At 30.5% G+C, this 16,227-nt stretch overlaps 2 protein-coding genes across 5 annotated transcripts in view; one reads left to right on the top strand and one right to left on the bottom strand.

The window, feature by feature from the left end:
• The first annotated feature begins 2,525 nt into the window (after positions 1-2,525).
• On the top strand, positions 2,526-12,202 carry LOC148271657 (coiled-coil domain-containing protein 142). 3 transcript variants are annotated; one of them, XM_088241104.1, is made up of 13 exons: positions 2,526-3,702; positions 4,199-4,328; positions 4,892-4,947; positions 5,161-5,251; positions 5,490-5,562; positions 5,649-5,796; positions 6,321-6,488; positions 6,620-6,705; positions 6,789-6,942; positions 7,425-7,542; positions 8,302-8,418; positions 9,053-9,153; positions 10,173-12,202. In XM_088241104.1, exons 2-13 carry the CDS (start codon positions 4,237-4,239, stop codon positions 10,307-10,309), a joined length of 1,341 nt encoding a protein of 446 aa, XP_088097230.1. In that variant the 5' UTR covers positions 2,526-3,702; positions 4,199-4,236; the 3' UTR covers positions 10,310-12,202. The 3 variants fall into 3 exon arrangements, with proteins under 3 accessions (XP_088097230.1, XP_088097229.1, XP_088097231.1); XM_088241103.1 differs by having other exon boundaries at positions 10,170-12,202; XM_088241105.1 differs by lacking the exons at positions 9,053-9,153; positions 10,173-12,202 and adding an exon at positions 8,752-8,922.
• drosha (ribonuclease 3 drosha) overlaps positions 11,018-16,227 on the bottom strand; it is a 37,087-nt gene continuing 31,877 nt past the window's right edge. For both annotated transcript variants that reach the window (XM_088241101.1, XM_088241102.1), the window contains 3 exons: positions 15,678-15,838; positions 14,740-14,885; positions 11,018-13,658 (listed from right to left, as the gene is read on the bottom strand). In XM_088241101.1, the coding sequence (XP_088097227.1) occupies positions 13,207-13,658; positions 14,740-14,885; positions 15,678-15,838 (759 nt within the window). In that variant the 3' untranslated portion in view covers positions 11,018-13,206. The remainder of the gene's footprint in view (positions 13,659-14,739; positions 14,886-15,677; positions 15,839-16,227) is intronic.

Raw genomic sequence — 16,227 nt, 5'->3', positions numbered from 1 at the left:
TTGACAGAAAAACCATAGAACATAGTATAGAACAAACAAAAAGCAATAATCTTTGCGTACCACAACAAAGGGTAAGGGATACCAAACAATCAAAAACAGATTGTTTTGAAGAAAAATGCGCTCAAACTATAGAAGTCAAAAGTATTGAGACTGAAAATAAAGATGAAAAACTGTCATCAATTTGTGATCCAACATCAGAAAGTGAAATACCATATACATCTTTGAATGAATATTATGATGAAACAGATAATAGTTTTCACTACACAGGTAAATTCAAATTAGATATTCTCAATGTTAGAAGCCATTTTTTCAGACAGTGAGTATATCGTCGGTTTGCTGATAAAACCTTTTAAATGCATTATTGCCTGTACTTAGAAAAATCTATTTGAATGTTTGAGTCATCAAAAGTTTTTTCCCGTCTTCCTAATTCATATTTTGGACATAAAACATACTAATGAAACCATCTTAGTTCTTTTGAATTCCAAACGGAACTCCTTAGAGTTCCGTTTTCATGTACGCAGGCTTAGCCTGCGTACATGAAAATTTGTGCAGACAATACAAAAAAAAAGTATTTTTTATTCTCTCCCCAGGCTGCTCTAAAAGAACTGAGCTAGAGGTCGATAGATCGAGATCATTTAAAAATTAACCTTAGAATGCCTAAAGATGCTTAAATGTGTCGGTGAGTGTAATGGTATAACGTTGATTTGGGTACCTGAACACTCAAGCACGGTAATGAGGAAGTTGATGAATTGGCAAGGCTGAGAGCTGGGACAGCCCTAATAGACCCTGAGCCTTGTAATGAACTTAGGCCATATGCCAGGAAATGTGATTCTCGTAATGAGCTTAGACCATGTGCCAGGAAGCAGAGCATTACGCTCTGGCAAAAAGTACCTGGTCAGCACCACACGGAGCAACTGACAAGGGGTACTCGCAAGGGTTTGCTTTCGACCTAATAAAGCTCAGTAAGAAATCAAGTAAGGTTTATCACTAGAGTCCTTATAGGGAAATTGCCGATTGCTGATTGAACAAACACCTTTGCGAAATTGAATCTTTCTGAAACTTCTAGATGTAGGTTCTGCAATGGAGATAAAGAAACACCTATACATATTTTATACGAATGTGATGGTTTATATCATAAAAGAAGCGGCATTCTCGGGGGACCACTGGTTAAACCTGAGAATGTTAAGCAGCTCACCCCTTATCTAAAACAATACTTTACGTAAAGTATCTCCAAGTACCTCCAAGGAGGGGGAGATTTAGCAAAATAATAACTCTCGCCTTCCACACTCTAGCCAGGCTCTTTAAAGACCTAAGCATGGAGGGCAAGAACTATACACGAGGACCAGTCACAATAGATCTTTACAGGTCGCTGTGATGCCAGGAGCTCATATAGCACTGACCCCCACTTTAAAGAATAAAAATAATAAGTTAATTATTGTTTCAATTGATGAGATTTAAAAAAAAACTGATCAATGGAATTAACAGTTTTCACTTGAAAACTTTTTTTTTCTGAGTAATTTAAATTTAAACTTTGAAACTAAACTAGGATTTTGAGGATTTTATTAGTTGATAAAGATCAAAAAGTTATGTATAACTGCATTTTTCATTTGTTTTCTTAAATTTTGTCATTTTGTGGGTTTTATCAGTATATCGATAATATACCAATGTCACTATACTGCTGTTTTATAGTTGAAAAATTTGGTCTCGTCACAATAACTGAGCAATTGTATGAAAATATATTCAAATTGTGACACCTAATTATGCTTTATCATGTTTTTTGCACATTTTTACTTAACACCATCATCAAACCCCAAGGGCACTGCATAAATGAAAAATAATGATTTATTATTTTTTATTTAAAAACTTATTATTTTCACATGTGAATTTTATTATGTTTTTATATGCATCTCATGACGACTTGAGTTTTGACGGTTAAAATAATTGTCAACTCATTTAGTGTTTAGCTCCAGTAATTTTGCCATATTTGTGTGTTTTTGTGATTACTTCCAAAGTTTTTTTTTGTTTTTTAATGGTTCCTGGTAAAGGAGTACTTCCCAGATAAGCTGAATCTTTCTTTATTTTATTATTTTAGCTTAATTTAAGTTTTTAAATTTCATACTACTGAAATTTTCAGTTTCAGTAGTAAATTGTAACAATAACTTTTTTTCTTTTTTTTCACTTTGTTATACAATTTTATACTTTCAATTAATTTAATTTTGTGGGGATATGGATACGTAAATAACACGACACAAGGAACCTTCCGATTTCCCCTCTACATCTTCATTAAACACTTCACTATCCTCTTCCCCAATTTTACCAAATAAAATAAGAAAACTTTACTAAAATGATTCTGTTCAAAAATTCAAAATAATACCTCAAACGTCTTAACCCCTATTTCTCAGTTATATTCAACATCAAACCGACCTTTATCTTCAGATTCAGTAGATATTATTATCATTAACAAATAAACAGAGAGAGACAGTGGACCTTTCTGTATTTTTGTCTAAAAAAATGTTCTGGAAAAATTATAAAATCTTGCAAACTATCAAGAAAGGTGACTTCGCCTGTCGATCAAATTTTTTCATGGGTACCCATCCAAACAGTGGTTCTAACCTTCTAAGGGCAGATTCTACCAAAGAAAATATTCGCTTTTTATTCGGAAATTGATGTTGAACAATACATTTACCTAATAATTCTTTGTTTTTCATGTCGTAGATATAGACACGCCAAGACAATTTGTAGGTCCAAACCTAGATGTTTCAAGTGTGGATTGGAGCATCTGGGAGAGACTTGCAAATTTAAAATTCAAAATACCATGTGTGTCAACTGTTCAGGAAATCATTTAGCTACAAACAGAATCTGTCCAAAATACCTTAGACAAAATATCATCAAAATGAAAAATGACCAAGCAAAATATTTCTTATAGTGAAGCTGCTAAATCCACATTTAGCAAAGGAAAATTACACGCTGATGTTGCATAGTCTTCCTCTTCTTCACAATTCAGCAATACCCAACAAAAAATTCCTCATCCACAATCTTCGTCTTATAATAAGACAGTTTTTAAAGAATCCTCTCTAAGGTCATTGTTTCTTCCTAACATTAGTAAAACAACTCTCGATAAATTAAAGTCCTTTTCATTTTTACCATATACTAATTCTCCCGATGGTTGTGCTCTTCAGACCGCTAATAAATAAGCCGGTTCTGCAACATCTGATAATTTATCATATCTACTCACGCAATTAATCGTTCTTATTACTTCAATTATTGAAACCCCCCACCCAAAAACCGTACAACGCTGCCAAAACCATTTCCAATTCAACTCTCCAAAATCACGATGCCTCACAAAATTCCAATTTCATCTAATATTATGATCTCTTCTTCTACACAAGACTCTCACCTTAACGAGATGGAGTCAAAATTATCTATCTATATGCATCTTGTTTCTAAATGCACTTTTATTATATTTCTTTGTTACACTGCCCGCCTAACAATGGAATAAAATACTCTTTGTGTGATAGAAAAATGAGCTGACAAAAAAATGCTGTATATGTAGCTACATAATCTTATTTTCCAACACAGGAGTTTCCACACTGCATGACTTAATACAGCGAGAAGAAGTTTATGTCGAAGTTGTCTTGGATTCGGCTTTGCAAATATCTCCAACAATTTTTGGGAGTGATGGTGTCAAGAAATCAAAAGAAGGTTACACAGCATTGTTTATGTATACGACTGAATTTTATTGGTGATAATTATTTCATTCTTGTGTTTATTATTTATTTACGGCTCAAAGAACCTTTTACATTATTATGTAAATTATTTATTATAATCATAGCACTGAACAACAACTTACAATATAAAATGCAATTAACAACAGGGATTTTTTTCAAAAGTGTACCGACGTAAATAGAAAGTATTAGTAAAAATAAAAAAAGCATCTGTAAAAAATAACATTGAAAATGATAAAAAATATCAAAAGTAAATAATAACTAATCATGTGTGATAAACATTTTAAAAGGATTTTTAAAAATTAATTTAAAAACTCTTACTGATTATTGCATTATAATTTTTGTTCAACTCAAAACTTGTAAGTAGACACTTTGATATGATTGACATGTTTTAATTGAGTAGATCTATAGATAATTAGTTTCTTCGGAGGTATATTATTATGATATTTATAAATATCATCTATTTTTAATAGGGGAAATTTGTCTAAGTAACCGTCTAGCAGTTCATGTAATGGAATATTATCAAAATATACTCTGGGGAGATGTTGGCAGCTATTTGGAGCATGTTGTACTTTGGTGGGGAGCGAGCCCTCTAGCGTCAAGGTAACAAATTTTAAGAATCTAAACCTGCCCTGATTTGTTTTCCTAAAAAAATGTTTTGAATCCCAACATCAAAATAATAATCTTTGCAGTTTTGTTAAAAACACCCACTGAAATAAGCCATGATTGAAAATTTTCATTAAATATAATTATGGTGTTTATATTTTTTGTAGCTATTTACTTTATTTGGCAATTAAAAAATAATGCACATATATGTATCCTGAAATATTGCGTAATAATCTCTTATATATATTTACATTGAATTTAGTATTTATTTTGAATAAGTAAGATTTATAGCAATTTTTGATTAAAATATTGTACAGTTCATTAAAATCTGTAATAAACTTTTCTTATGTGTGCGTATCAAAAAGTTTTCATATAAACAATTTAAATGTGGATGCTAACACTAGCAAAAATTGTATGTTTACTTGGTTCACTGACACACATGGTACACATGTCATTAACATGGGGTTATTAAACATTCTAACACACTGTACATACCTACACAATATTGAAATATTATTTGATTTTGTTGCAATGATCTAAAAATGTATTTCTAATTTTAGATCTCCTCATTCAAGTCAACATTTGAGAGAATGGCTATTATCTCTCAACAAAAATGGTAAGTTTTAAATGTATCTTTGGAACCTACCTAGTTATTTATAAGCTGGAAATACATTCCTGAAATGTAGTTTAAAAAACCTTTTTATGGTATTAAAGCTTGTCTTTTCCCTGTTATTGCATTGGAAAATGTATTTTCTTAGTGTACATTACTGTATTTTAAAACATTATTTTGTTATAAAAAAATATTGAGATTTCATTATTTTATATTCAGATGTCCCTCAATTGATGTTAGTCGCTTTGCAAAGTTTAGCTGATGCTTTAGGCTGCCACGTGACTTCTACGTCGTGGGACAAATTATTCAGGTAATCCTATCTTTGTATTATTGTTGGAAGAATAAACAAAAACACATAAAAAAAATTAAGGTCTTCAATCTTTAAAAATGTTGGAAAAGCTGTGGTCTTAACTATTTACTAGATATTACATTTTATATTAATTGCTGTTTAGAAATTTAGTATTTCTATAAAATTATTCTTGACATCACAGCACAGCTTAAATGTCAAAATTGTTTTTAAAAATAAAATAACTCTGTATGAATTTCAGGTTGTGTTTTGGGAAAAGTTTAGATCCTACTCCAATTAAAAGCGATCATTTTGGAACTCCATCAGTAACAGAGGTAAATTCTGTGAATTCACAATTTACTTATAATAGTTTTAACTCCATATAATACACTGACCAAAAATTTTTTTTTCTTCTTTACAGTGTTCTCTACTGGGAGCTAATTTTTGTGAAATGCTCCACGATCTTGTCATGTTGAGTAACCAGTGTGAAGTTACCTGCGATTATATTATGGGGGCACCTGTTGATGAATTACCGATCGTTGAACAAATACCCACTCTGCATAGATTAGGTTTAAAAAAATAACAATAAATTATAAACAATTTAAAACTGGGTTCTTTATTAATTAATGTTATCTGCTGTATAAAACCTATTTGATTTATTATAAAGACTTCAAACAATATTGAAAAAAAAAAATTTAGTAATAGAGGGACATTTCCAGTTTGTTGTGAAAATTCATTGTAATTTATTCTAGAAATAGAAGACAAATGATACTCCACAAATTTGGAACAACCGGTGACTGGTTTCATCACGTTTGCGACATCTTTAAGACTGATATCTTTATTATAAAATTAAAAGTATACATACAAAACAGTAAAGATAGAATAAAATATAATTATAAAAATAATAGTAATTGAATAATACATTCAATTTTATAATAAAGATACTAGTCTCGAAAATGTCGCAAAAGCAATAAAACTGGTCACTGGTTATTCCAAAATATTTTTTTTAAAAGTAAACTCTGAAATAGTTATTGGTACTTGGAGATGGTAGTTTAAAGTAATTAGTTTTACTAAATCGTTTGTTTTTTAATAGATCATTCTGTTCACACCTGTCGTTTATGGAGTTTGGCAGAAACTAGAAGATTAGCTAATGCTTGGGAAATGGAATGTTTCTTTCGAATAATGCACAATGATATTCAGATGTGTCTGGAACAGTTATCAAACCTCAGGTTTGCCGATCACACACAAGTTATTGACACGGGTAACAATTCAGTATTAATTTGTTTTTTAATTAATGGTTAACTTTATAAATTCCTGATAACATGCTTAAAAAATAACCATTGTTATTTAATACCTTAAAAGTGTGAATACTCTTTGTTATTTATTTTTTAGGAAAACTTGGAGTCCATGAACATGTCTGTGCTAAAATGAGAGAGAAATTAGTCTCTGAAATAAAAATAAATATTGAAAAACTTAAGGTGGGCTGAGTCATACAATTTTCTTCAATATTGAATAGAATCACAAAATTATTACAAAAATCTAACTGTGTTGACGGTTTCAGAAAGCTCCAGATGAATGTGTTCAAGTGCTGGCTTCTATCTGTGCCACAACGAGCCTCGCACATCTTACCATGATATTTCCTTCAAATGCTTCGTGGCAGAATATCAAACAGCCTTTAGATATCGAGCATTCACAATATGTGCATAATTATTTAGGTAAATAAAGTATATACACACTACACACAATGTTAATTGTATAATTTTAAAAATAAAATGGCACCGTGTAACAAAATTTTATAATTTTGCCAAAATGATAAGTTGAGCGGTTTTTTTTGTTTGTTAAAAGACTCTTTAACTAAACCTAAATTATTTTTTTAATTTTTACGTATCAGTGCTATGATTTTTCAATTTTTTTTATTTCTGAAATTAATCTGCGTGTGACGTCTCAAGTTCTCTTCCCCTTCTTCTCGGTTAGTTCTGCCAATTGGTCCATTGACGGTATGATACAGTAAATCTTCCACAACGCTCTTATTATTGGTTGATTTATATGAACTAGTGACTGTCGTTCAAAGTAAATCGTTTTTACTTTGCCGTACAATTTATTGCTCTAATTTTACCGCTCATAAGAAATATTTTTTTGTATCCAATTTCCCGCAGGGCTGAAGTTCCTCATTATTTAAAAAAGGTATTTTTTTCAGATCGTGTCCTCTTACCAGTGGTCAAAGCTACAAGTGACAAACTGATAGTCAATATGATATTGAAAATTATGTGCGAATCATGGTTAAATCACATCTATGTGTACAAAGTTAAATTCAGGTAGATAATAATTACAGTATTTTCCCTTAATTTTACAATATTGTCGGCCTAACTTGGAAAACTCATAAGTCCTGAACCTATTTTTTTTTCAGGGGAGAGTAAAAACATTGTTTACTCCAGTAGTGAATGGTTGCTAAGTTTTTTTTCCATGTATATATTTTAATAATGGAAACAATACGAATATACAAGTTTTTACACACATAGATTATTTGAAGTCCTAAGAGAAAATGTCAAATTACCATATTTGGCCACTTGTGGACTTACGAGGTTTACAAGCTAGGGTGATGATATTATACATACCTATCATTTTGAATGGATGTTATTTGAAATTTTTTTTTTTATTAAAATGAATACTAAGGTTATGATCTAAGCAGTGAATCGTTTTATTAAAATTAATTTTGTGATAATAATGAATTTTTATATACTAAAATAATAATGGATAATTATTGCAATATTCTTGAATTCATAAAAAAGTAGTCAATCCATCTTATTTTTAAAATAAATAGATTGATTTTATTTAAATTATTTATAACAATAGATCCAGTTTTTCTTCTGACGTTTCTTGGTGGAACTGCATTCTAATTATAGTGATATTTAATTGTAATAATATTATTGTAATTTAAAAGAAATATTTCAATGGTCTTGATTTTTTAAAGTATTTTTTAATGGAGGATTTTGGGAACTGTGATAATGACCCAGGTTGTTCAGTCTTATGAGACGGTCTTCTTTGTATTATCAGTTAAAATATTGTCATTTTAGCCATGCAGCTGCTGAGCAACTCCTTGTGGACTTTGACGCTGTTAGAGTTTGGATATCAAAATGTCAAGTTGTATCTGAATTAACCAGAAGACAACTACTTAATAATGAAGTTTTACGGTAGGTCATACATATAGATCAAAGGATTGGATCCACATATTTTTTGATAGGATAGATAATAAAGTGTAGTAGAGAGTAAGTTCCATTAGTATTTATTGCCATTGCAACACTGCGATCACAGTTTCGTGCATGCATGGTGCTTACTCTGCTGACCCATCAAGGAGTTGACCGTATTATGAGTTAGCTAACTTTTGTGTACACTTCGTGGTGCTTGTTTGAAATGCCGAATAAAATTGAAAATTCCGCCACTTGTGAGATAAAGTCTGTATCTCGTTTTGAATGTTTTCAATCTGTAATATGAAGAACATTAAACCAGTCCACATTCATCAACAGATCTGTGAGGTGTACTGAGAAAATGTGATAAGTGATTTGATGGAAGGTGAGACAGTTCAATGTAGGTTGTGGTAATGGACATGACGATGAAAAAAATGAACTTTTATGAAAAGGGCGGCACCCTTTTATGAAGAAGGAATACAAAAGCTTGTGCCTCGCTGTGACAAGTGCCTACAAAATAGTGGGAGTATGTAGAAAAAAGTCTAAGGTCTAAAGATTTTTTCACAATGATTTTTTTTAACGGAACATAGTTTTTGGATATACCTCATCTTTTAAAATTATCATTTATTTTTATTTGCAGGCGGTGTGAAGGTGTGGGGCGGTTACTTCTTCACTCTCCCGGAGAATCAATATCCATGCATGATGTCACTCAGCCTAATCAAAGAGTCACGGTGCAACAAGGTGGGGTATTGTAAAACATGGAATTTTAATTGATTTTTGACGGCTTTCTTTTTGTTATTATGATTGTAGGAATCAACGTTCTTTTTACCATATTATTATTATTTATTTTTATAAAAAGGAATATTTGCGTTCTTATGATTTACCCAAATATTTAATTTTGAGGGCCATTTTCAACGAGTTGTAAATAACTCACTATTAGAAAATAGAATTGAGTTGGGGTAGAGTGGGATTCGAACCGCGGACCTTTGGTCCGTGAGCCCGAGACACTAGCCACAGGACCACAACCCCTTTTCTTTTGGTTACATAGTTTATTTTTCTTTTTCTATGTTTTAAAAACATTTTTTAACTACGTTATTGTTGTCATTCAGTTTTTATTCACCCATTCTACTGGAATTAAAATTTAATTATTATTCTATAGAATTATAATACCTAACAGTAGCAAAATTTCTCCGCAGAAGTTCATTGTAATTTATTTTTTAATCAATTAACACAAGTCGTCACTTTGATTAAATTAAGGTAATTTTATAAAATTATTATTATTTATGAGAAATACATAAATATTTACATAATTTCTCATTTTTCATGTTTCACTGTGGAATTTTATATTGATATGAATATGGTTTTTTATTGGGATCATTTGGCAGTTGATTGATTTACATATTGGTTTTTGTGACTTGCGATAGTATGATTAATTCTTATTATGTAATATAAATTATATCATTCTAATTTAAATTTTAATGATATATTTAAAAATAATTTTGAGCGCTTTCTAGAAAATTCCAGTTCAATAATAAAATGCTCTAAATGTCAAAAGGTCATAAAGACAAAATATTTAGTAGTATATTTTAATTGTATATATAATTTATTTAAGTTTCTTATCTGTAGTGATATTTTTTTTTTCTTTGTTACATGTCACTTAAATATATTTTTTAAATTTCTCTGTTGTCAATATGCTTAGAGTCAATTTCTACTTCTTTGCTGTAAAATTTATTCCTCATTAACTCTGTTTACAATAGCAGATGCGGATAATCCAGAAGATTGTGGTGAGATAATGCCGGCAGAAATGTATGTTCCTAATCAACAACAATGGCTTCAACTCCGCGCTGGGAAAGTAAAAAAGAGAAGAAGTTTTTGCTGTATGACAATAACTATGTAATAATGAGGAAGTTCAACCCTATGGAAAATTGGATACAAAAAAGTTTTCTTACATGCGGTCAAAGTTAGAGCATTAAATTATACAGCTAAGTTTTTTGAAAATGTATGAAAAAAATAATAAAAAATATTTTAATAAAAATGAACTATTTTAAACGACTTCACTGTTTCTTCAACCGATAATAAGAGAGTTGAAATGAATTTCTGGTTTACGGTAAGTCAACTGACAAATCGGCAGAATTGACCGAGAAGGAAGGGAAGAGATCTTGAGGCATCACACACGGAGTAATCTCAAAAATACAAAATTTAAAATAAATCATGGCGCTGATAATATATATATTTTTTTTTTTAGCTTAGTAATAGTTCATTAACAAATAAAAAAAGCCACTGAACAGACTTCTCCCGATCACTATTGGTTGATGATGCATTTACATTATGTTTTAAACACAATTCCATTTCATAAAGTCAATATTTTGTGTGCAGCTATAACCTCATTATCAGTATTGTCTTGCATAATTATTTCAATTTAATATTTAAGTAAATGATATATTTAAGCGATTTAGTTTACAATAAACTCTAATTTTAGTATGCAAGGGATAATTTTCATTTTAATCAAACACCCAACCCTTATAAGAAAACTCCTGGTAATTTTTATCTACAAATATTCATTCAACACAAAGGGCATTTTCTACACAACCATGAATAAAACTCATTTGAAAAATGGAAAGGATTTATTATGCATTTCATTTTAGTTTTATAGATCATTTTATCACAATTGCATCACATATAAAAATATTTAAGGATATTTTACTCTGTATCGGATACAATACCTGAATATCGGAATATCACAATTTTTTTAATGAATTATTTGATACTTCTAAAGCCGTAAAATCTTAGAGTAATAATTCGCGACCCGCTTTATAGAGCCGCCAATATGGACCAAAAACCATTCTAGGATTATCAATCACGAAGTTAGTTACAGTTTACAGTAAACAATGCTCTAATGTCCCGATTGTGTTGCATTATAAACTCGAGACAAGATCTGGACTTTTTTGGTGTAAGTCTTTCTAGATTTAAACAATCACTAAGATAGACCAGATCTTGTCTTGAGATAGTCATTATTATTTCATTTTTGTCCTAGCTTTAATTTTCTTTACTTGTATTTAATTTCAATTGTACCTGTAGATATTATAAAGAAATGTATTTGCCATTGTTAAATGGACTTATAACGTTCGTAAATAAATAAATAAAACAACGGGCCGTAGGTGCTTAGGTCGAGAATTGCAAGCGCAGCAAAGAACCATCTGTTACACGTTTGTTGTTAAACCAAATATTTGCCATGTTTCTGTTCTTTGTAATAGAGCAAAAGGATGTCTCCATAAGCGGGTCGCAAATTTATTACTAAGAGGGTAAAATGTAAAAAAAATTAATTAATTATGCAATTGTATAGAAAATCATTGACGTTGCTTAGTGCATAGTATGATAGTTGATCTTTAATATATTATGTCAATTGAGGTCAAACAAATTTGACATTGCGAATAAAATAAAATGCAAATTGTTACAAGGGTACTACAAAAATATTTGTAAGATGTATGAAAAGCCATTATTTTTTTTAGAAATACAACAAAAACCAAAATACTAAGCATATAAAGGAATTAAAAAAACAATGTCTCAAAATTGTCGTACAAAGGAATTTGATTATATGAAGAGATGCCAGAAGAAATGAAATAATATGTAGTAATATATTTAGAAATGTAAAAAAATATTTGTTGAATACCGATAGTAAATGTTTCAATAATATATTTAAATCATCATCCTTTTTTTCAGTGCATAGGGCACACTGCATTGGTAAATCAAATGTAGCGTATTTCAATCATATGTTAGATGAAGGAAAGGTGATCAGACCTACACTTCAGGCGCCAGTCCAGGAACAAGGAAATAAACATTTCACACCACCCTGCCAGGAATGGAACCCGGCACCTCAACAATGGTAAGCGAATGCGCTACCCACTACACGACGAGGTGTATTTAAGTAAATGTAAAACTGTTCATCTTGCTTCCATGTAGAGGCATATTACAAATGATTGCCAATGCGGTGAATTGAATTGAACAATGATGAAGATACTTTTAGTATAGATAGTTTTGAAATGGGATAAAGTTTAAAACAGCATTGGATTAACCAAAGCGAAGTATAAAATAAATAATGAATGTGTAAATAAATATTATTGGAAGGTATCAAAAATGGTAATGATTATAACAAAGTTGATAAAAAATATTGCACTAGAATAAGTCATACAAGTTTTAAAATTTCATATTTTAAATTCATTTCAAGCAACTTTATCTCTATTGAGATGTGTCCAACTAGGAAAAATCATGATTTAGTTTCGTGTTACATAATTCGTAATATTATAAACGGCTTAATATTAGCTGCAAATCGTCAATTATATTATAACATGGCATATCTCAAAAACATATTTTATTTTTACTATCTTATTTATGTTAAAACTATGTGCGCCATCGCACTATTTTGATAAAATTTTGGACTTTTTTTTTCAAACTGTGATTTTCCACTATTCACCTAAAAGGATTATTTTCCCTGCTGAAAATCTGTCTGAATCGAAATATGCCGTGTTATTATGTTAGCATCATTATAGTTAATTACACAATCAACATAATATGAATCATGGTGACATTTAGAGATCTCAGATCCAAAGGGTTTTTCTTTGAAAAGTACAGCTCAATGTTTTACTTTTTTTTAACCATAACATTATTCATAGGGTTAGTTTCATAATTGTATATCAATTGATTTCTATTCAATTTAAAATATATAAAAGTTCATCCATTATTCAATTACATTATATTTTTTTATCTTCGTGACTAGCAAAGATTTTATTTTTATTGTTATTCATCATATTTCTCTGCTTGTTCATCTTTTTCACCGGAGTTAGATGTCGGAGAAGTTTCTTTTGGATTGGATATCCTTCGTGCTTCTTTACGTTGATCTGGCACATCTGTATCACTGTCTCGTGAAGAGACTACACCGTGAGCGCTGACGTCAGAAACATAGGCTTCACTTAAACTATCGGAATCAGAGTCGCGTTTCCCTAATTGGTAAGCTCGTGGGAGTTTTTCCTGCCTCCTGTCATGAGACATACGTAAACTTTTAGATTTTCTGTCGTCACTATCAGCTCTTTTCTTTTTAGATCTTTTATCGACGTTTTCACTCCTGCTCGGTGATCCTTCTTTAGTTCCTTGCATCTTTGATCTGTGTTTCGAGTTCTGGTTCTTGCGCTTTTGATGCATCATACTTTTGGTAATGACGCGCTTCTGATGATCCAACTGTGGGAACAGATCTGGTAAAGAAAGAAAAACTATTACTAGAGCTGTAACCGCTCTGTATAAATGTAAATAAAACATCATCAATTCTATCCTACACATAAATTGAAAATGTGTATTACACAATACGTTTTATAACTTTTATTTGTGTAAATTTATTTTAAAAATTGATCAAAATAATGATCATAAGTAAACAAATGTTAGTACAGAATCCACCGAATCTGATTTGGATTTACTAAAAAGATATTAGAATTACATGCAATGTATTTATTCCGATAGTTGTACAAAAAATAAAACAACTAGTAATTCAACTAGTAAAGTGGCTACTTAAACCAGCCAATGACAGGTCACAAGCCCTGTAAATGCCTAGACTTCCATATCCCTTCTTTTAGGTATTCTCCGTCCCTGTTGTAATTTGTGAACTAGTAATTCATTAACAAATATAATACTTTTTATTTTAAAAATTGTTTTTAATTCAGACTCTATCTACCTATGATGACAGTCTATATACCTATATAGATGTTTGTTTTTAACAAAACCCACAAAATGATGCGATAGACCTAGCATCTAGAATCTCTTTCAGCAACTCATTAATCATCTTTAGTCCTTTATGATATAGATTGTTTTGAGTTGCCTTGATTCTTGCTTTTGGGAGTTTGAAACATTCACCTCTCCTCGTAGCATAGCAATGAATATAATTATTACGCTGAATATTACTGAAATTTCAAATGTTATAGTGAATGAATAAACCAAAAATGAACTACATATTTTAATGAGCCTCAATGTTTTCACAAACAAGTTTATGTTGAATATTTTTTTGTGAATATTTTTATTTGCAAATTTCAAGATAATGATGTGATGTTGTTTATGTATATAAACTATAGTTATTTTGTTAAAAAATGCTTGAGATTTTGGGCACATTCTTTGCAAAATAGGCAAAGGGATTAATTTCAAGGGTTAAATCAGTAACAAAAATTAAACTGCAGCACAGCACTAAAAAAAATACAACTTTGATCATCCGGGAAGTAAATACTTGTATATTATGAATAAAGGTCAGAATAAAATACATAATTATTTTGTAAAACATAAATTACATACTTTGCGAGTTGGCCAGGGCATCCTTTGCAGCGTTCATTTCTGCCTCTTGGATATAATGCCCTCTCGCGGACGCCAGCCGCTCTCCACGAAAATAAACAGCTACAGTATACACTCTCGTGTTTGTGGGACCCACACACTCAATCACCCTGAAAAATTTCAATAATGTTTTGATCCAAGCTTATTATTTATTACATATACATGAGAGCAATGAGAGCCACATTCTGGATTTTCATGTGTATAAAGGGCCATACCATAGTCACATTCTTATTTATTTAATGTTCTATTTAAATCTTAATTCTGCCACAGGAATACTCTGGGTGATTCCACAAACATTATTGAAAAATGGCGATATATTTTTTTAAATGGGGTTAATTGTACATAATATTTTTGAAAATATACTTACAACATTAAGCAAGGAAAACTTGCAAAAATATCAGTATAATGGGGAAAGAAAGTATCTATATTTTTATCAAGAGAAATTGTGAGCCACACCTAACCAACAAAGGGGCACATGCGGCTTTAGGAGCCGCATTTGTCGGCGTCCGACATATTCTTTAGTATCTTATTCAGGAGAAATATGTTCCCGGAAAAATTATGAAAAAAATGGTTTCCTACAGACTAAAAATGAAGTTATAATTTGGTAAGATTCAAAAAATATTTAGTGTTAGTTTATTTTTAAGCCTTGACAAAGGGACAGTCATTTTCTGAAACCGGAAAAGTATATTTTAGTGATTTTACAAAAACTAAATACATATGTAGTTATAATAAAATCTCACAATTATTAATATTATTTATGTGTTTTATGGTCAATTTTGAGTGACACAAAATGTCAAAATTTGTGTAAAATAATTTACATAATATTACGCATAAAATCAACGGTAACAGGTTATTTTTTTAATTTACAAAGCAATGAAGAACTGATAGTTTATTATATTTACTTGTAAATAGGTATGTCGGGCTCTCTTCCGTCCATTGTACGAAGAGTGAGACAACATTGCTGCAGTTTGGATTTAGGATCATTCCATTCTTGGTTCATAATAAATTCTCGCAGCCTAGGGAATAAGCAAACTGAACAGAACGTGAGGCAATATTCCAGGTTCTGAAAAACAGCGGAATCAAAAACTTAATACAAATTAGATGAAAGTTTTATTAATATCTTTATTATACGCTTTTAATAAAAAAAATGCATTAGACGAAATAAACATTATTGATACTTTGAACTCTATTTATCTTACACTCACTGTTTAAGCTAGCTCTAAATTAAATTGTTGCAAAAGGGCAGAAAAGAATAAATAAAAATTAACAAACAATGCCCTACATAGAAATATTTTTTTTTTTAAATATTAAGATGAGGAGAAAAACAGTATAAAAACTAATTATTCAGTCGGGTTGTGGTCCCGTGGCTAGTGTTGCGGACTCACGAATCAGAGGTCCGAGGTTCGAACCTCACTTTACCCTAACTTGATTCCCATTTTTGCAATAGTGAGT

The sequence above is a fragment of the Micrasema longulum genome, unplaced genomic scaffold (genome assembly GCF_059751315.1).
Source record: "Micrasema longulum isolate JH-2025_06_02 unplaced genomic scaffold, ASM5975131v1 h1tg002747l, whole genome shotgun sequence".
NCBI lineage: Eukaryota > Metazoa > Arthropoda > Insecta > Trichoptera > Brachycentridae > Micrasema > Micrasema longulum.
The sequence above is the reverse complement of the archived record's forward strand: the minus strand, read 5'-3'. Positions and strand labels throughout refer to the sequence as shown.